This window comes from Geotrypetes seraphini, chromosome 9 (assembly GCF_902459505.1).
Source record: "Geotrypetes seraphini chromosome 9, aGeoSer1.1, whole genome shotgun sequence".
NCBI lineage: Eukaryota > Metazoa > Chordata > Amphibia > Gymnophiona > Dermophiidae > Geotrypetes > Geotrypetes seraphini.
The window spans coordinates 132168232-132190726 of record NC_047092.1 but is presented as its reverse complement, the minus strand read 5'-3'; the positions used below and the strand labels follow the sequence as shown (position 1 = coordinate 132190726).

General features: G+C 41.5%; 1 protein-coding gene across 1 annotated transcript in view; it reads left to right on the top strand.

Moving 5' to 3' along the window:
• The window catches only part of LOC117366433 (glypican-5-like), a 944740-nt gene extending 923681 nt beyond the window's left edge, over positions 1–21059 (top strand). Inside the window, exon 9 of the mRNA XM_033957771.1 lies at positions 19906–21059. Coding sequence (XP_033813662.1) covers positions 19906–20078 — 173 coding nt within the window. The 3' untranslated portion in view covers positions 20079–21059. The remainder of the gene's footprint in view (positions 1–19905) is intronic.
• The last annotated feature ends 1436 nt before the right edge of the window (positions 21060–22495 follow it).

Here is a 22495-nt window from a genome sequence, read left to right as displayed (position 1 = left end):
TCTCATCTTTGGAACAATTAAAATGCTGATGTCTCTGTTGTTCAAGAGTCATTATTCTTTTGGTATCATTCAAGATGAGTTGTTTAAATGTGGTCAACAAAGGATCCTTCGAAGTCAGAGGGATCTGTTTAGATCTATTCTTAACCACCAAGCTCAAACATTGTGAAGAGAATGACAGACAAAAAATTCCATCAGGTGTAGAGACCTGAAAAAACACTTGAAATCCTCTCGTATCTGAAAATCCTCAGAGCATTTACTTGGAACAAAAGACAACCCTTTTTGTAGAACTTTCTCTTCTATGGATGACAAGTTAGATTTTGAAAAATTAATGACTACTGTTTCTTCATAATACTCCTGAAGGACATGGGTCCAGTAAACATTGTGCATGAACATATTTACAAACTAGATTTTGAAGCAAATTAAAATCAGGGTGGGCAAACTCATTCCAAAAAATGTACTTTAAAGAAATCTTGGTCAAAAATGACTTATTTAAACTACTGCAAAGGCTGGCTAATCACTTTACACTTAAGTTTTGGAGATCCATTTGGGGGTCAAGTGAATTAAGTATTGGAAAATCCAGTGGCATTGACATACGATACCATGCTATTTGGCATGTTAATGAGGGCTAAAAGCCCAATATCTTCTCATAATAACAAACTTCTCTTTATAATGACAGGGGTTGCCATATTTTGAAGAACTGGAAAAACTGGGATCGGTTAAATTATAATTTCAGGTGGGAATCTCTATGCCACACTTTTAAACTGGAACGTATGATGGCCATACAACAGAGACATTATAGAAAATTTATGGATGTTTGGGAACCATTGACAAAATTCTGTTAGGAATAATAATTGATCTTAATTATGGTCCTTTGAGTATACACATCCAGGGTGGGCGGGAGGAGGGTGGGAATGCAATACTATTTTAAATTGGAAAAGGTTATTGAAAGAATCCATGTATTTATGGTTTTTTTTTTTAATCTTTATTAAATTTCCAAACTACAATTATGCATGCAAATAATTCATGTACATATACTATTACAAGAAAAGCACAATATTAATATTAAGCAGATATTAATAAGCAATTATTTTCCTCCCTCCCTCCCACCTAGTAATCAAGAAAATTAATACCCACAAGAAACAATCCCTGAATCAATTCCAGTGCAAACCCCTCCCCCCTCCATCCCATCCTGGATGTGTATGTTTAAAGATCAGTAAAATAAAGTTAGTTATCATTCCTTACAAAATTTAGCCAATGGTTCCCAAACATCCAGAAATCTCCTGTAACTTCCCTGCTGTATGGCCATCAAACGTTCCATTTTAAAAGTATAACAAAGAGATTCCCACCAGAAAGTGTAATTTAACCTATCCCGGTTCTTCCAATTCTTCAATATAAGTTGTATGGCAACCCCTGTCATTATAAAGAGAAGTTTGTTATTCCTAGCAGATATTTGACTTTTAGCTCTCATTAGGATGGTATCGTATGTCAATGCCACTGGATTTTCCAATATTTTGTTCACCTGATCCCATATGGATCTCCAAAATTTAAGTATCAAGGGACAATAGTACAGTGTTTTTCTTGTTAGTCATTGGGTGGGTGGGAGGGATAAAATGGTAGCTCATGTATGTCAGTAAGATGAATGTGCTTTTCTTGAATTATTATATGTATGTATACAGTACATACTTCTGTTTTGGAAAATCAATAAAGAACTAAAAAAAAAAAAAAGATTGTTTTAGAATATGCGCTGTGTGATATTCCAAAAAGCTTGGCAAATTAATTCCTCCAGATGACTTATTAATTTTAGTTTTTTTGATGGCGAAACGTGGTGGCTTATTGTTCCAAAGAAAAGTCGTGAGAATCTTTTCTAGCCTACAATAAACTCTAATGTTAAAATAAAAAGGAAGCATCTAAAGAGTATAATTGATTTTAGGCATTATCATCATTTTAATGATATCTAGCCTTCCCCACCAAGACAATCGCAATGGAGACCACTTTTTTTGTCAAATCTTGCACTGATTTAATCAGAGCTTCTTCATTCAATTCTAAGGTTTCTTCAATGCTTGAGCCAAATAATATACCAAGATACTTATATCCCAACACCTCAGTGGTAATTTCTGGACAATTAAGAGGCATAACTTTCGTCTTGTCACGATTTAGTTTATATCCAGATAAATCAGAGTATTTTTCAATGACTTCAAGTATATGAGGTATGGAGTCCACTGTAGAATACAATAAAACATCATCAGCATAGGCTGACTACTTAGCTATACGATTACCAAATTGAATACATATAATATTTTGGTGCTGTTAATAAAGGCTCTAAAGCAATATTAAATAGTAACAGCAACAGAGGACAGCCTTGTCTCATTCCTCTAGATGGGTTAAAGGCAGTTGATAACATATTTATTAGATAGTGAAGCAAATTTATACTATCCTGTGTGGTGAGAAATAATGCTAATTAGGCTGATCAGGTATGTTGTGTCTTTTTAGTCAGATTTCTTTGTGGATTTTTTTTCCCTTATTCTCTCTTATCTCCTGTGATGTGTGCTGCCTTAATTTCTTGAAACTGCTGAATTGTACTTGTTTTTGAAATTATAAATATATATATTTTTAAACTTAATATATGGTTGGTTAATATATCTGTTCTGAAAAAAATGTTACCTTTGCAGCTATCAATATACAGAAATGAGCTCAATATTCAGGAATATTTAGCTGGCCAGGAATAAGCATATTGCCAGCTACCGGCAATATTCAACAGGAGATAGTTGGCTGTCTCCCACTGAATATCTGACTGAGCAGATTGGCTGTTGACCATCTATGTCACATGATATAACTAGTCACTACCAATGTTCCGCTGCTTGCCGGCTAACTTTAGCGACCAGAGTCGCTTAAAATGGTGTTCTATCTTTGGCCTTTAAGACTTAACCAGCCAGCTACTATATTGGCCTAGCCGGCTTTGCTTCGGCTGGCCAAAGATAGACTGGAAATTCAGTGCTGAACACGGACTGAATATCAGGGGCAGATATCTAGAGCAACAGTCTTAAAATTGTAGGTGAATTCTGTCTCTAAGAATCATCGGCTTAATTATATGGCATATGAAGGCATTATTTTTCCATTTATATCTTTATCAGAGTTTAAAACTGTTGAATTTTTGCTAGAAAATATATATAGAATGCAATTTCATTGTTGTTGCTTTCATTGTATGTGCTACTTACCCACACTGTCAACTTCAGCTGGGAGTGATATACTGGAGTATACGCAGCATAGTCGGCCTTTACTTGGACATACCTGTTTCTATGTTAGCTTTAAAAATATTGACCATCTGTCATCCATCATCACAATGAATCATGGTTTAACCACTGATAAATGAATGCAGTCAGTCTGATGTGTATTGCTTGTGCCTACCAGATGGCTCATGTGCTAATTGAACTTTATCTGCCGTCATCTACGATCTAGTCTGCTCAGTTATTCATGTCCACTTTGCTAATTATATATTCCATTTGCAAGCTTGAGTACTTTAAGATATTGCTATTTATCCAAATTAGTTTTTCTTGTCTCTGTTTTTAGTTCTCTATTATCCTGAATGAATGAGCATATAAGGTACAAGCTTAATCCAACAGTTAGCTTCTGCCCCTACTGCACTTATTAAATACTAGATGACAGAAGATAATAGATAAAGACAGTTGTTTTCAGTCTGTCCAGTCCTTGCTGTAATGTAAGGGGTGATCCCAGCTACCAGCAACCATTTGTATGATATCTCACTTCATTTGAGTCACTTCTTGATTTCTTCAGCATTGGATCCCTACCATCTAGATTAACATATCTACTGAAGCAATTGCACTGGTTACTGGTGACCAGCAGGCTACAATTTAAAGTTCAGTCAAACCTTGGTTTGTGAGTAACGTGATTTGCGAGTGTTTTGCAAGTTGAGCAAAACATTCCAGTAAATTTTAACTCGTAAAATGAGTGATACACATGAGTTACATATAAGCACGCACGTCGATAAGCACTCTGTGCCACACTCATTGACATGCATGTTTATACATAATGCACACATATGTGATTTTTTAGCAGGATGGCGCTTGGCTACATGGGCAACGTGGTGTGGAAAGGGAGGCTGCCATCTCCCTGAAGCGCATCCATCGGGAGGGCAGTGGCATGTGGTGCTGCCTGCAGCTGTATGGGGACACCAACGGTTGCCAGCACCTGGACACCTACCTACAAACTGCTGAAGGGGCTGTGGCACCCAGGCATCATCCAGGCAGGTACCCACCCCTGGGCCACCCCTTGCCACTTCCTCCCAATTCCTTATAGCACCCCTTTTGGGTTGTGGAACGAATCGTTTGAGTTTCCATTATGTCCTAAGGGGGAAATTTGCTTTGATAGATGAGTGCTTTGGATTACAAGCATACTTCTGGAATGAATAATGCTTGTAAACCAAGGTACCACTAACACTTATTCATCAGGCAATTTATGCAACAGCACGTTAGTATTTTGAAAGTCCCCAAATGTCTGGAAGTTGTGCCACTGAGGAAAATTTGTTATATGTAACACAAGAGCTATTGCATTTTCAGTCACAGTCCTGATTCTGTATAGCCACCTGCCTGGCTGGATATTTACCATAATGTACAAACTTGGTATAGATTAAGAAAATTTAAAGATATATCTGTTGGGGTTTTGTTTGGCTTTTGGCATATCCTGCAGCATATTATTTATAGTTTGTGGCTGTAATTTATTTGTATGTATGTTTTATTGCAATCTTACTTTTTACTCTTGCCATCGGTAGTGGCACTGCTTCAAATGAATCAGCCTGCTTCTGGACTTTCTTATGACATATCCTGCCCTCACTGATGAACTTCCTGTTTCTGTGAGGGTGGGCCACATTACAGGCTCAAAGACCCGAGGCAGGCTGATTCAATTGAAGCAATGGCACTACCAGCAGTGAGAGGAAAAAGTGAGAGGGTGCATGGGCAGGGAGGGACACTGGAACAGGGAAGAGGAGAAGGAAAGGGGACAGATGCTGGAAATGAGGAGGGTGGGAGAGGACAGACTCTGGAACCGGGAAGGGGTAGCAAAGGAGAGGAGTCCGACCCTTGAACTGACAAAGTGGAGGTGGGGGGGAGGAGGAAAGGGACATATTCTGGAAGTAGAAGGAAGGGAGGAAAGAAAAGGGAATAGACGATGGAACCAGGAAAGAGAAGAAATGGGACAGATGCTGGAGCTGCTAGGTTGTGGGGAAAAGAGAGGTGCTGGACCCATGAACAGAGAGATGAAGGAGGTGCTGCTGTAGTGGAGTGGGGAAGGTACAGACAGAAAGAAGTGCTGGACCCAGGAGTTAATTTCCATTAAAATCAGTGGGGAAAATATCATGTACTATAATAATAAATGAGATTTTCCACCCCTTTTAAATTAAGGGCTTCTTTTAAGAAGGTGCGCTAGGGTTTTTAGCGCACGCACCAAATTACCTCGTGCTATAATGGTAGCGGCTAGTGCGCTCGGGAATTTAATGTGCACTATTGCGCGCGTTAAGGCCCTAGCGCACCTTTGTAAAAGGAGCCATAAAAGTAGAGCAGTAGACTGAGCAAATTGGAATCTAGAGCTCAAAATCCCATAACTGCTCTATTATCTCTAGTAAAAATTTATATAATGTAAATCCACATTGTAGTTCTGATCCAAACCCAAAATTTTAAAAAAACTTGCTGGTAGTCTTTTGAATGTTAATGTCTTTTCCTTATCCTTTAAGACATTGTTTCCTTAAAGATCCCCATATAATTCTGTTGCTCTGTCCCCACTTTTTGTGGTCTAACAAAGTTTTTATTTTTATCCCAGAGGGGAGGGATGATTTTTTTTTTTCTAATTATTGTTTACTTCATATTGTGTTATTGCACACTTCTCCCTCAATATTTGTGGGGGTTAGGGGCAGAGCCAGCCCACGAATATTGAAAATTTGTGAATAACTTTTGGGCCGGCTCTGACTCATCTCTGCCTCTCCCCCCTCCCCCCAGCATCCCGGACCTTTTTTTAAATGAAACGCTGCATCCCGGACCTCCCTGGAGCTTACTGGTGGTCTAGAGGGCTTTCGGGGCAGGAGCAATCTTCCTACACTCCTGCCCCGTGCAGATCACGCATACAAAATGGCTGTGGAGAGTTCCCGTCGTAGTCTCAAGAGACTACGTGAAATCACGGCAGCCATTTTGTATGGGTGATCTGCACGGGGCAGGAGCATAGGAAGATCGCTCCTGCCCCAAAAGCCCCCTAGACCACCAGGTAAACTCCGGGGAGGTCCAGGATGCAGCATTTTGTTTTTTGTTTTTAAAAAAAATCATGAATAACCGAATCCGCAGATACTGAAACAGTGGATTCGGAGGGAGAAGTGTACTGACTCAAATTTCCTTTGTAACTAGAATGTTTTGCTTGTTCTATTGTTTGAATTGCTATAAATAAATATTTTTAAAAACTTACTGGCAGGCATCTGTAACAGAACAGCTCTGCAAGACATCAAGAGTGGCACAAGGACCACATTGCAAAGCAGCACTATCAGTGGCATGCAGACTTCAAGAAACCATGAGCAGGGCAAAGTGACATAAATAGTTGCATGAATGCCCATGATAGTGAGAATTTGACAGAGCAGCATAAGAATTGGCAGGAAAAATCCAAAGCACCAGGGATAGGGGCAAAGCAGCATAATAATTGGCAGGAAGACCCCCAAAGCACTGGAAAAGAGAGGTAAAGTGCTACACATGTTGGCAGTGCTCGTTTCAGTTTATTTTCTATCATACTTCTCACTATGAAGTCTGTCTGCTGTGCACCATAGAGTCTAACTTCTCTCTGACATGCAAATTCACTCAGCACTTAGCCTTCAGTATCTGAGCCCTGTTTTCTCTCTATCTCTAAGTAAGATATTTATACCCTTTTTTCTCTCCAAAATTCATACAGTAGGTCAACCCAAAATTGTACTGGCAAGAGATTTTCAAGATACAGTTTGAAGAATTCCAGGTCAATGTGTTGTCCTTTAGAATGGAGATAAAGACATTCCAGGAAACAAACAGGATTACTCATGGGGGATCTGTGTATCCCTAGTGGAGTAGACAGACATTTAGGGGCAAATTCTATAAACGGCGTCACAACTGTAGACAGCGGTAGGTGTCCTACCGCTGTCTAGCCAGCCAGTCGGGACGTTTTTGGGTTTTTTTAAGCTCAAGGAGGGTCGCCTACATTGTAAGCGTATTCACGAGCCTAGGAAGGCGCATAGGGCTGTCTAAGCTTGCCTAAGGCTAAGAGTGGTCATGGTTGTCATATGGCTCCAGAAATAGAAGGACAGATTGAGACATCCGGGTTTTATTCCATTGAAAGCAATGGAATAATAATAATAATAAAACTTGATGTTCATAATCAGCACAGAGAGGGACAAACCACACCAAACACAATGCAGCAAAAAAACACACAAAGGACCTCAATGAACAGGAACTAGATTTTATTGACCAAACATGACGAGTCATGTTTTGGCATACAACACATGCATCGGGGGTCAGACAATGAACAAAGTGCAGTTATGAAACTTTGGAGATCAGAATCAGTCCTTCAACAGGAAAGTGAAAGTAAAACAGGACTTTAAGATTGCCTCCTGCACTCTCGCTTAAGAACCGATTCTGATCCCTGAAGTTTGATAACTGCAGTTTGTTCATTGGCTAACCTCTGATGCAGGTGCTGTATGCTGAAACACGGCTAATGTTGGATCAATCAAGACTAGTCCTTGTTCATTTGTGGGTTTTTGCTTCCTGATGCTCATAATAACATTATTAACCTTGTTTTTGCAAGTGGGGTTGCAATAAACTTTGGCTGTTTGCTAAAAATTTCAATACAGTACTTTTGCTGATCTCAACTGTAAGTTTCTAGCCTCTTCTTCTACAGGTCAAGGGTTCAATCATCGGTGAGTTTCATGCTGACTAAGGATGCGCTAATCTTTAGCACGCGCTAAATCGATTAGCGTGTTCTAAATCAGTTAGTGCGCCTTAGTAAAATAACCCCACAGTTTGTCCATCCTGAATCTACACATAGAGCGAGGCTTCAGTTTAATATACATTTGGTATACAGTACATTTGATTGAGAAGCACAGGCTGGATTAACAGTAAGATAGCCCATCTTAATGGTAGCCTATGTTGATAGCTTGTTGCGAGCCCAGTATTGCGTCTCTTCCAGGTCTCCTAAAGCAGCAGCAACAGTGAATAGGCTGTTCCTGGCCTGTTCTCCAGGGCTTTTCTCTGCCACATCATCAGTGATGTCATCAGTAATGCAACAGAAGGAAGGCCCCGGCAGGCAGGCCAGGAACAGCCTGTTCACTGTTGCTGCTGCTTTAGGAGACTTGGAAGAGAAGCAGTACTGGGCCCGCAACAAGCTCCTTCCTCACATAACTAGAGTAACAAAAGGTAATTTTGAACCTCCACCAAGAATCTACAATATTTTTCCAAATTTTTCCCCCTTTTCTAAATATTCAGGACTCACTGAATTGGCAAGTCTGATTTTTTAAGGAAACGAATCGATTCAAATCGGTTCACCGAAGTGAATTGGTGAATTGATTCAACTCGGTGAATTGGGCAGCACTAGTATATACTAGTATTCTATAACCTGCACACATGCCCCTCACATGCCCATGCCCCTCCCAGGTCCATGACCCCTTGGAGTTTGACATTCTTGAATTTTCATGCATGGATTATAGAAATCCAGCTAGAGGCAGTTATCCAATTAGAGCAAATTAGCACCAATTAACATGAATTATAGTCAATATTTGGATGTGAAGGCCAATTAACACCCAATTAATCTATTAAGTTTTATGTGGAACTGGCCTTATTTTGTAAATTGCATACAAAAAGTTGCATGCTAATTAAAAATCTGAGCACACAACTTTCTAGAATTAGGGGAGTTATTACACAAAACTGCATTACATAGAATGATAGCATGGGAGCATCTGTGCTATCGGACTACAGGTTATGCAGTGCAAGGGCCAATACATGCACAGAAAATGCATACTGAAGAGCTACAGAAGTGCACCACACACGCTGAACATATTCCCCTGATCCAGTTCCCCTAATATCTGATCCCCTCTCCCAATCCCTCCCCTGAGGTATGATCCCTCCTTATATGGAAGAATGACCCTTAATGGTTGTACCATGAGATTACAGCCAGAAAGCAGAGTTGCAGTTTTGGATGCAGATGTTGGCCTGGGTCACAGCAGAGGAGGATCACTACCACCCATGTTTGCCGAAGCAACCACTGCTTAGGTCTGGAGGTCCGAAGGTTGTGGTGGGGTGAGATAGATCTTTGGAGGGTGAGGTTTGACTGCTTGGGTGAAGTTTGATTCTCAGGGAGATCAGATTTGGGGAGCAAAGAGTTTGAGAGGGTATGACTTGCAGGAAGGAGGTACAGGAGGGAAATGAGTCCTCCGCAGGGGGGGGGATCAGGAGGGGAGATTGGATATCAAAGAGGAACGGAGGATCAGGGAAGTGCACACACATCCGTTGCCAACCAGACTACTGAAAGCATGACTGCACTTAGCACTTTGTCAAAGGATGGCGTTTAAGTGAAGCCATTCTATTGGCAGTCATGACAGCGCATGGTACAAACTAACATGCTAGCTGTCACATCTGACCAAGCCTCCAACCCACCTAAGTCAAACCTGAATCCTGCTTCTACCAGCATTAAGCAGCTAGTACAGGATTTTTAGCGTGCTGGCTATTTTAAAATGAACAGATCTATACTACTGTCTACCTGCAATAAAATCTATGCAGCTGCTTAATACAGTTTAGTAAAAGAAACCACTAGTCCTCCTACTATAGAACATTTTCCAAACAGATAAACCTCTGGTCTTCCACTGATCTGACTATAGCACTATAGTAAATACAGTTTTGTTTCAAATGTGCGCACTTTTTTATTTCCTCAGGAGTAACAGCATTCAATAGAATAAACATATCCTATCAGAAACATTAGTATATTTTCTTATGAATTGCATTTTCACATTATTGCTTGTGCTAATCAAAACAACTGACCTTGGTAAGAAATCTTTAGCAATGTTGCAGTGATATTTCCCCCAGCTAATTAATTATTTAAGAATATTTTACAAGCCAAGCCTAAGGCAGGTTGAGGGTCATTTCCTGGGGGAGCAAGAGAAAAGTGTGTAGTTTGTAGAAGGGTACTATAGTGTAAATAGTTGAAAGCTGATAGCAATGTGATGTGCTATGTGGGTTGGTTGAGAAGCCCATATCTGGCGCCATCGATTTTGCTGAAGGATCAGCAGGTTGCTGAAGCAGAACAATCATGACAGATTTTTTGTCTGCATGTTTTTTTAATGATTATTATATGATTATTATTTATTTTTTTTAGATTGTGGGCACTGTACAGGAGAAAGGAGGAGGTAAAATGTAGCACCACTTAGGCATCTTTATCAGTCTATAGTGTATTTATCTAGTACTTTTTTTAAGAAGCCTGTTCTAAAACCCAGTTCTGAGCAGTAGGTGAAACTGATTGCAGCTGCTGAAAGTCTTTTGAGATAACAGTTAGACACGGAGGGGCATTGTCGGAAAAAAAATGTTAAGTCCAACTTGGACGTTTCAAGCTGAACTTCAAAAGTTGGAGGTACAAAAATGGCCGTTTTTGAATGGCAAACTGCTGGACATGCAAATATATACTATATATATATATATATATATATATATATATATATACTATATATATATATATATATATATATATATATATATACAGTGGTACCTTGGATTTCGAGTATAATCCGTTCCAGGAGCATGCTCGTAATCCAAAATGCTTGTTTATCAAAGCGAGTTTCCCCATAGGAAATAATGGAAACTCGCTTTGATGCGTTCCCCCCTCCCCCGAGAACCGGCATTGCTCCCCTCGAAGGCCCCCCCCCCCCTGTGATCAGGCACCCCCCCTGTGATCCGGCACCCCCCTGCCTCGAACCGGCACCCCCCGTAACGATCCGACCCCCCCCCCCCGACACAATTGGGCACTCCCCCGCCACGATCCGACCCACCCCCGACACGATTGGGCACCCCCCTGACATGATCCGACATCCCCCCCGACACAATTGGGCACCCTCCCCCGCCGCTTCTTACCCTCATCTGGGCACTCTTGAAAATCAGCCTTCTCGTCTGCTGGGCCTTGAGCATCTGAGCATGCTCAAGGCCTGCGAGTTAACGTGTCGGGGGGGTCAGATCGTAGCGGGGGGGTGTCCAATTGTGGCGGGGGGTCAGATCGTGGCGGGGGGTGCCGGTTCGAGGCAGGGGGGTGCCGGATTGCGGGGGGGGGTGCTCGTAAATCGAGCCATGCTCGGTTTCTGAGGCACCGATTTTGCAAATGTTTTGCTCGTCTTGCAAAACACTCGCAAACTGGTGCACTCGTAAACTGAGGTACCACTGTATATATATTTTACTTTTTTTTTTTTTAATCGTCTACTTAGATATCTTGGCCACCTGGATGTCTAGGCCACTAGAACATCTAAATTTATACCCCATTTTTTATCAGAAATGCATCCATGTTGAAAAGGTCCTAATCTTGACTATTTGGACATGGGTGGGACCAACAGAGTAATGGACTGGCCAAACAGACTTCCCGACAGAGCAATGGGACATCTTTGAGGGCACTGCTGTGGACTTCACATACAGGGTGCCACCTGTATATCTCACCTTAACTCTCTTATAATTTAGAGTGAGCCCCCAACACCCTTCCCCCAAAAAACTACTATACCCTCCTGTGTACCACCCCAATAGCACATCAGTGTTCCCTCTAAGCGGGCGGGTGTTGTGAGCAAACTTTTTTCACTGTGAGCTAAAAATATCGGGCGCCAGCAAGTTATGAGCCAAATAAATATGTTGTCAAGGCATCAGGCCAGCTTAAGTTCCAGGCCAGTTATGGAACTGAATTTAAGATTTGTAGGTTCATGGGGACATACTCTAGTCCGTATAGTGTAACAGGAAAATTTACAAAGGGAAACTCTCTAAGGCATAAAGAACACATGGGATTTGCTTATGAAACTGATATGTATTCTCAGCCACATAAACTTCAGCCCTGTCTCTTTTCGGCCAGGTGATATTAACTATTCTATTTCAAGCATGAGTAGGTTTCATTGCAGATGGAAGGGCTATTTTACTAATCATTTAACCTGTCTTAACTGTTTAGATACAAGGATCCAATGCTGGTAGAGCTATCCTCCCTATTTAACCCGATTAGTATCTGGCCCCAAACTGTTGTCAAGTACCAGCCAGACTCCACTGAAGAACACAGTATACATAGGCAGCGGAACGCTTTTTTGTTTGGGAGGCCCAAAAGCTGCACCTTAGACCCCTACCCCAGACCTGTCCAAGCTCCTCCCTTGACCTCACCCCCATAATAATAGCACTAATTGTATACACCATTTCTTCCATTCATTTTTCATAGACATACAATATAATCTTATTAATAATACACAATGGTAATCACAAAATTAAACTACACAAAGTGCACTCTTTTTTTTCTCCCCACCACTGCACAGCATTTCTTCCTCTCTACTCCACCCCCCATGTGCAATGTCTTCCTCTCTCTCTCTCATTCCTTCCCTTGCTGCAAAGGGAGTGGGGAAAGCTTGTCACCCCTTTCCCTCACCCCTCCATTATCTTACTATTTTCTTCCCCCTTTATTTATCTCCTTCCATCCAGTATGTGTTCTTTCCCCACTTCCATTCAGCATCTGCTCTCCCCTCTCAACTGACATCCATCTGCCTTCTGCTCTCTCTCCCTTCTTCTCACTTCCATCATCTGTCCCCTTCTCTCTCTCATCTCCTCCATTCCATCATCTGCTCCTTCTCTCTCCCCCCCTCCAACTTCCATTATCTGCCCCCTTCCCCTTACCTTTGCGGGTCACTTTCTTTCCCCTGAGGTGGCTCATGTCAGAGGGGAAGCTTTGGCCGAGCAGAACCGCTTGCAAGGAACAGTGGAACTTACTTGATTGATGTCGATGCTGGGGCCCGTTGCCGTTTGAAGAAGAAAAAAAAAAAAGGTGGAAAAAAGGGACCTGCAAAGGCGAGAGGAAGGGAAACCTTCAGGACAGCTGCTCTTTGCCCTCCTTCAGTGGGCCAAGAATCCAGACCAGCAGCGGCAGCTCTGTATATTTTTAACTTCGGCACAGAGCTGCCCCTAATCAATAGTTTAGCGCGGTTTCATGAAGCAGCTTCGGGGCCTTTGCTAGGCCGGCCCACATCGCATCATCGAAGCGGGCCGGCATAGCAAAGGCCCCGAAGCTGCCTCATGAAACCGCGCTAAACTATTGATTAGGGGCAGCTCTGTGCCGAAGTTAAAAATATACAGAGCTGCCGCTGCTGGTCTGGAGGTGCGGAGACAAGGCAGGAGGCAAACGCGGTGGAAGGCAGGAGTCCCGGCGAAGGCAGGAGTCCAGGCACCGCGACTGCAACAGGAAGTTGCAAGTCAGCTGACGCCGGCCTTTCGTTGCGGCGGGGACCGAATCCTTCGCGGACCGGCAAGATTTTTTTGCGGACCGGCGGTTGAAGAACTGTGCTCTACACTGTGTGCGCTGTGACGAGAAACTTGTGCGCTGCGAGGTAATATTTTGAGCGCCAGCGCACCCCAGCGCAGCTTAGCGGGAACACTGCTGCAGGTGGCACCTATATGATAGTAGAGTAGGGTTTGGGTGGGCTCACACGTTCTACCATAAATGTAGTGGTTATGAAAGGTCACTTGGACACACAAAGTCAGAGGCGTGAAGAAAGTACAAGAAATTTATTACGGTATACCGGACTCTAGTGCAGTTAATAGCCTGCCTACTAGAGTGTAAACTTTCTTCAGCTACGTAGGCCAGAGCAATATTTTAAACAACAGTTAACCATTTCATGACCCTACAGTTAGAGTGGCTTATGGGCCTGGGTCCTCCTCTCTATGGTTCATTAGTCCACTCGCCAGGCTAAGACACCTTTGTGCAGCTCTACTAGGCTTCCCCATACCAGATGCTGCTGTTTTAGAGATAGGTGTTTACCTTTAAGGTTAGTGAGCACTGGGGAAGTGTGGGGGTGTCTTATCTTGATGCATGCAGTGCTCATCTGGACCGTTTGGGCACCTTTGTGGCACTTGGACCCTTCTAAAACAGGTCTAGTTCCAAACGTATAAGTTCTGTCCAGGATGTCTTGCAAAATATTTGATTGCCGCTACAATACGTCTATGTCTAACCCACCCTTGAGACCACCCAAACCCTATAGCACACCTCCACCATGCATATCTCATGCTCTGAACATATAGAGGCTAGAACACCTCACTAGATGTATAGAAAGACGGTTTCGATTATCAGCACTTGGATGTCCTGGCGATTAGGAAATCCAAGTGCTAATTTAGGATGCTTTTTGGCTATCTATGTTTTTTTATTATGAGCCTGACTGTATACCAGATAGATGCTATGCTATGCTAATTGTGTCTTCTCGTATTCCACTTTAGCTCCATCTGGATTCAGAGTAGTTTACAAACAGATGATTTAAGACAATAAAGCTTGAGATTATAGTAGCATTTCTAAGTAGAGCTTCATGAGGTGGGAGAGATCATGCAACAGCAACTCACTTTCATAGTTTCTATTACCAACCTGAAATTTCCCATGGTGGGTATTAAAGATAGTCTTATATCTGTTTAATTGTCCCGGCATTATTGTTTATTCATATTTAGCTCACACATTTTCATTGGTACCTCAGGTATAGTATATTCAGGTATCACAGTTATATCTAGGACTTTGCAAGCCAAAAACATTTCTTTAGTTTCACGTACCAATTATATATTTTTTAAAAAATTTCAATGACACTCTATAAGTTGCACTGTTCTTCAGTATTGTGCCTATTGATAAATAGTGTGCATTAGTAAGCAATAGGGTATACTAATGAGTATCAGGGTCTAGTATAAACAATAGAAAAAAATGCAATTTTGAGGTTTTCCCTGCCATTTTGGGATATTAAAGACATGAAACGTGGAAAATGTCATTGACTGTTCCCATGTTGTTTCAAACAAACACATGTCCCCTTGTAATGTAGGCCGGGATTTTAAAAGCCTACATTATAGGTGCCTAGCAGCGCTGAAGTCTTTCTCCATCCCTACACACATCTACTTTGGTGTTAGATGCTAGGCGCCATGGATAGGCATCTATCTTTTGTAGAATCGCACCTAAGAAGATATGCACATATCTCCCAATTAAAATTTTTCAATTATGAGCTTGTTAAAGCTCATTATTTAAGCTAATTTACTAATTAAGTTAGGCATCTATATATTTAGGCTCCTAACTTTAGGCCCATCTTATAGAATTTCCCCCTCACTAAGGAGGTCCATGGCCAATTTTTTGCATAGGGATTTATGCCAAGGTTCAATTGGTGTATATACTCACACCTATAATTCAGCATGGATCCTGGTGCTAAGTGCTATTCTATAAATATCGTCCAACTTTGAGTGTCATTTATAGAATAACACTTAACATGCTTTATTCTGGGCACCCAGGTTTGAGTGTCATTTAAAAATTTTATACCTATGGGATTCTTAGCATTAAGCTAATTCCATTAGCACATATTAAGCTTTAGTACAGGGGCCCCTAAATATTCAATGAGGCCAATGTATGAACCTAATTCTCAAGGAGGTCCTTTTACTAAGCTACAGCAAAAAATGACCTTAGCATTGACCGTCTTTCCTGCATGCTAAGGCCATTTTTAACACAGCTGTAAAAATGACTGTTTTTCTATTGTTTGTATTAATAGCTATGCACAAGTGTTACCATTCACATACAACAGGCAAAAAGTAGGGTCAAGGCAATGGTCTTACAATATCAAACCAGGTTTATACAATAAAATATAAAAATGACACAGAGCCATGTTTTGGCGGTGGAACCACATGACTTAGGAGTCAAAATATTTACAAGAACTAAAAACATACATCCATTTTAAAAAAATTACAATATGAACAGTTGGTGCACTCATTTTGTAGGCAATAAGGTCCTGATTGTATAAAAGGTGCCTACAGGTAGGCTGTTAGATCAGGATGCCTATCGATCTAGGTACCAAACTTAATTTTTTTTAATTGATTTAATTGGTGCTGATAATTGAAAGTGCCACTAAAAGCCAGTTGAGAAATAACTTAAAAAAATAATTAGTTGATAGGTACCTAACTTTGTAGGCGTCTACACCAAAGCACCTACCGGCAAGTAGACATGGTTTGGGTGTGGATTCAGTTATGTATATTTAGGCACTGGTATTTTAAGCCAAGAAAACGCTGACAATATACTGGCACCTAAGCTGTTTACACCCACTGGTGCCTAAGTCAATTTACGTACCACTATATGTGATTCTACAAACGGTGCCAAATTTTGATTGGCATGCAGTAGGTGCTGTTTTCCTAGGTGCCTACCAAATTAGTTGCTGTGTATAGAATCTGGCTCTAAAAGCTCATGTGGTATTCATCTGCTAACTAATCAGTAGTTTTTGCATTATTATTGGGTATGCATTAGCTGTTAATATGCAAGTGTAACTTCACTTTGGTTATACCTTGAATAAGTCAATATATGGTGTTTATCGCTATCTTTCCATTGTTCTTTATACGGATTACATTGAATGACCCCTGATGCAAATGGATACTTAGAAACACGGACCATGTTGGGTCCTTAAATAAATGGAAGTTTGACTGCTCAGGACTTAAAGATCCTTTGGGGGATTTCTCAAGGGGAGGCATCGGCAGTTCCAACAGGAAGGATCCCTCCTGCTGGGTACTTAACAGGGTACAGCCATTTGGGTTTCATAATTATAATGAGGCAGCTTCTTCTAGGCTACTGTCCAATGCCTCATCCCAGAGTCTCACCTGTTCTATAAGGTCTGAGTTCTCCATTATTTTGGTTTCCATGAGGCATGTCTCCAGTTTGTTTTTGAATTTGGTGCTATCTAATTCCTCTCCCCAATCTTGGTCTTGTTCCATTGGTATTTGATTGTTTTCTACTTTCTGGTTATCTTATCCTGAAGCTAAGTGGTGGTCTGTCCATGGCACTTTCATAGAGGAGGGACTGCAGACTCCTATATCTTCTTCTCTGCCGAACAGTACATCTAAGGTGTGACCTTTGTGTAGGTTTTTTTTCTTTCACTGTTTGATGTAGTCCTAGTCCTTCCAATTGTTAAACTATCTGTTGGGCTTTTAAGCATGTTGGGTCATCTGCATACCCAGAATGAGGAGAATTTTTAAAGTAGTTTCTGTGATGAGGTTTACACTCTTCTGTGTCTAGGTCGGGGATGACATATAACACCTTTATGCCCATTGTGTTTGTGTGTGTTTGAAGTATTACACATTCTGCTCCTGTTGGTTGGGTGATTTTCATTTGCTGGAAATCCAGGTTGGGTTTGTTTATTACTGCTACCCTTCCTCCTCTCTTACCTTTTCTATTTTGGAGCATGATGTGATAGTCCTGTGGGCATGCTTCACTTATTACAACTCCAATATTTTCTGTGAGCCAGGATTCTGTTACCACTAGGAAATCCAGTGTGTTTTCCTCTATTAGGTCTGGATTCCTTTCTTGTTAATGGATCTTGTGTTTAGTAGGCCTTCTTTCCATGGTGCATTTTATTTTTGTGTATTCTGGTTGGTGTCTGTTTGCTTTCTGGTTCTTCTTTTTGTGTTTTCTTGTGTCCTCTGCCCTTTCCCCTGGTTGTGTTGATCTCATTGGGCCCTTTCCAAAACACATTTTGCTTGAGGAGTTTTCCTACTTTTCTTGTTATGTTTAAAAGCTTTAGGTTTTGTCAAGTAAGGCCTTTCTAATGCTGTGTTTATGTGTCTTTGTTGTGATGTGTAGTGTGTACTGGTTAAATAGTAACAATGTAATTAAAGTTAGAGGCATGTAGGTTACGTGCAGAATTATAGTAGTCTGGAAGCCACTGACATACAAACTGCAATCAGTACGTATTAGTCCTAAAAGCTAGTGGCATACAAGCTGCAGGCAGCACATATTGGTCCTAGATGTTAGTAGTATATAAGCTGCAAGCAGAAGATGGTATTCCAGAAAGTTAGTTGCAAATAAGCTGCATGCGTCCTAGGTTGTCGGTACCTTTAAATTAGAAAGGATCTTTACATTTTAGCAGGAGGCTAGCGAGCATTAGCCTAGATGGGAGAGCTAGTCTCTTTGCTCACAGGCAGTAGCAGATTAATTTACCTTGTGTTAATTTACCTTGGTCCTCCATGGTTCAAAGGGCCATTAAAAAGGGCTCTTTGGCAGGGGCCCGCCAGCTTTACTGACCCGCTTACCACAGGGACATTTGGGGGAGCCCCGATGTTGAGGGAGTGGGGTCTCGCCTCTTTCCCCCACTGTGTTTACCATATGTGTGCCGGTGCTGAAAGTATCACCCCGGGAACCAACTTCGTCTCCACTGCAAATCCCCTCTCCTCCGAGGCCACCAAGATGATCAATGCTGCTGTCCACCTCCTCCCTCCATCAACCGGCACTGTGCTTACCATACATGCTCCGGTGCTGAAAGTGCCTGCCGCTGATGTTCTATGCTGAGCTGCTGCGGGTCCTCCGAGAATCTCTTGAGAATCTTGGAGAGGGTGAGAGTCAGAAGGCCTTGAGCATAGAACATCAGCGGCAAGCACTTTCAGCACCGGAGCATGTATGGTAAGCACAGTGCCGGTCGATGGAGGGCACTGATCATCTTGGTGGCGTCGGGGGAGAGGGCTTTGCAGTGGAAGCGAAGCCGGTTCCCGGGGTGGGATGGGATGGTGGCAGGTCACTTATCGAGTCAATGCTCGTTTTGCGAGTTAAAGTTTGCTCGAGTGTTTTGCTCATCTTGCAAAACACTCGCAAACATCAACACAGAAATGGAGTCAGAGAAATTTATCAAAGAGGTAAGTTTTAATTGACGTCCTAAAAGTTTGATAAGAAAGTGCATTTGAAATAAAGTTGGTTAAACACTTATTCCATTTGCCTGCTTGCAATGACTCCCACATGAATGCCCATGTTTCTCCCATGGCCATACCCCGTTTTCAGTTGTGCGGTGAAATATTTTACATGTGCATCTTTATAGAATAACATCTAGGAAGGTGTGTGCATAAATTCAAATTGTTGCCAATAAATGCCAGTAATTGATTGTTAGCATCCAATCGTTGATGCTAATTGGCTTGTTACTCAATTAAATTGTACATGGAAATTTGGCACACACCCAAATATGTACATGCAATTTTGAGTGCCATTTCTAGAATTTAGGGTTTGTGGTTTTCTATTTGCCAATAATATTGAGCACAAATTAGTGTACACATGTGTATACAGTGCTCCCCCGAGATTTGCGGGAGTTCCATTCCAGGAACCCCTGCAAATCTCGAAAAACCACGAATACGGTTTTTCATGGGGGAGCCTTTAGAGGACAGCGGGAAAGGGCAGCAGGAGAGCAGCTCCTGATTGGATAAGGCCCGACTTCGTGCAGGAAGAGGCGGTCGGATTTCCTGCACTCGCGGCGCTCTGGCTGCTCTCTCTTGCCTTTCCCGCTGCCCTCTTCTTGTCGGCGGTTCGCAGTCAGAAAATACCGCGAATGACCGGGACCGCGAACCACCGACCACGAACAACCGGGGGAGCACTGTACTGTTATAAAAGAGTGTTCACATATGTGCGGTATCAAGAAAGAGAATGCATTGTTTGCAAAAAATAAAAATGGCACGCTCTTAGCAGCATTGTTCCCATCTCTAATATATACAAAATTCATTATCTGCTGACGTTAGAGTCCTATTCCTTTTTAATATGGTTCTTTGAACAGGTGTGGGTTCTGATTATCAAGAACTGGTTTGAGCACCATTGAATTAAATCATCAGGAGAAATCCTGTATTTAAATTCTTGGGTTGTTTTTTTTTTTTCTCTTTTCAGAAGAGAAAAAGGCACATGAAGATTTGAATGTTGTCAAGAAACCTGTGATCGCCACCACTACTTCCAAGTCACCACAAAGAGACAAGACAGCAGGAAACACATGCAGCCATGTTTCCAATGCCTCTGTTTTTATTGTTACATTGTTAGCATTTCTATGTCAATATCTGTCATAGCTGCATTGCACTGCAAGAACTTTGCAAAAATGTTATCTCTCCTTCATTTACCTGCAGCCTTACACAATGGAAGACACATTGTAGCACTATAGTTTTATACCATATGTTAGAATATACACTCAGAATTAAACAAAATAAATTCTACTGAGACTGGCTGCTGGTGTCAGCAATCCCTGAGGAAAGTTGCTGTGTTATGCACACAAGAGGAAGGGGATGATAACAGATAATTTACTACTGGGTGTAGGTTAAATTATTGTGTTAGAAAAGCTGATTGAGGACATTACAATTTGTAATTCATATGTCAGTATGTCTCCTGCCTCATTTAGCTATTTAAATAAATAATTTGACTGGTTGTTTAAAGCCTGTTAGGCTCTGCTGATGTGCTTGAAACAGCAATCAGTCTGCATGGACAGACCAATAAACCTATCCGTTCTCTTGTGAATATCCTTTTGCAAATGAAGGATAAGCCCAACATATTATGCAAAACAAGTTTCAATGACTGCATGATGAAGAACACCACGCGCCATGTCTCAAATTCTTCAAAACTGACCAATCATATGATCACAGCAATCTTTGACTTATAGCCTCATTTTCATTTCTACATCTTGGAATTTTATTAAGCACTATAAAGAGAAAATTGTATATTCCGACATATCATTTGGGTTGTTATCTATTAACTTTAATTTTTACAGTTTAAAATGCTTATAAAACGTTATTGTAGCAGAGCCAAAAAGGCTGAATAATGTGTTAATTGCAGCTCACTGTCCACAAAGAGAACAAGTTAAAAAAGCTAAGCTCATATACTGTAGTTAAATGCTTTATTTACTACTGCATTATACATGAAGCAAAATATGATCCGTATTTTCATCATGGCTTTCAAGTTTTACCTCCTACGCTTTATAAACAAAAGAATCTAATCTGAAACTATGCAAAACTCAGGGCCAAATTCTGTATAGGTTACCTAAAAAAAAAAAAAAAAATCAGTGCCAACTAGTGCGGCAGTAAGCGCGATTCAACAAAATTAGGTGCATTGTATGGTAACATATTTAGCGCAATCTAAGCAGTGTTAGGCATAGCTAAGCATTAGAGAGTTGCGCGGGGACAGAAATCCCACCCATCCCCGCCTGTCCCCGCAAGGATCCTCTCCGTCCCCACCCGTCCCCGTCAGGATCCTCTCCGTCCCCACCCATCCCCGCAAGGAATTATCTCCATCCCTGCCCGTCCCCATAAAAAGCAGCAATTACTTCTGACAGGATCATCAATTTCAGTTTCTTTTGTGTTTGCGCTGCTGTTTTCCTTGTGAAATCTCTTTAGTGGAACCCTTTTTTTTTTGTTTTCTGTTCTTATAAACTTATAAACCCCCTCTTTTACTAAGGCTGACGGGTCCATTATATTATATGGACGAACCCTGCTTCCAAAGCCTTCCATCCCCGTGGAAGTCCCGTTGGCTAGAAGGGGGTCCCCGTGGGAGTCCCGTGGGTTAGGGGGGATTCCCGCGATCCCCGCTCCCGTGCAGACCTCTACTAAGCATCCTAACTTTTAGGCCCACCATATTTATGCCAGGGCTTGCTTGATCTAAATGTATACACCTAAGTTAGGAGCACACAACAGCGCCTAAGTCAAAACCAGGTGCTGGCCCCTAGCTGGTACCTAGCTTTCAATTAATTCCAATTAATGTCAGTAATGAAGTGTTAAGTGCCAAGTTATGAGAGCAAATTAAGCCAACTTTTTCTCACACAAGGCATTTCAGGCTTGACAGGCAGTTCTGATGCTTTTGTTGTCTGCAAATCTTCAGATAATATAAAAATCTAGCAAAAGCTGCAGTGATTGCTGTAGGTTGCTGTTTAAGTTAATTGGCAAAAAAATTCTAATTTTTGCATCTGATCTTTTGCATTGCTCTTACTCTAACTGTTTTGATTTCCCTGGCTCTGCATTAAAGCAGACACTCGGAGGTCTTTTACTAAAATGTGGCAAAGTTTTACAGTTAATCAAACACTGCTGCAATACCTATAACAATAAATTTTAAATAAGCATCTCATTGGCGACCCATCATTAGATGCTATCGGATGTCAGAAATGAGTGGAGGAAAAAGCCTGTATTAAAGCTATCAGCAGCATGTTGCCATAGTAAAACAAGGCTGCACATTCTTATCACAGTCAGATAGTTATCTGACTTATCTGAAGGCACCAGAGGCTGTAGACAGCTGCTTCAGGGGAAAAGAACTTTCTGTATAGCTGCCATGAAAATCGTATCACTGCACAGCCAGTTCATTTCCCCAGAAGCAGCCTTTTTTTAATGGCAAAAACAAGGTTCCTTGTCGGGAGCTAGTCGGGAGCCAGATAAGGATAATCGGAAGGATTTGAACTATCTACAAAGGGCTGCCCAAGATCTAGATCTACTGGCAGGCCAGGTTTTCA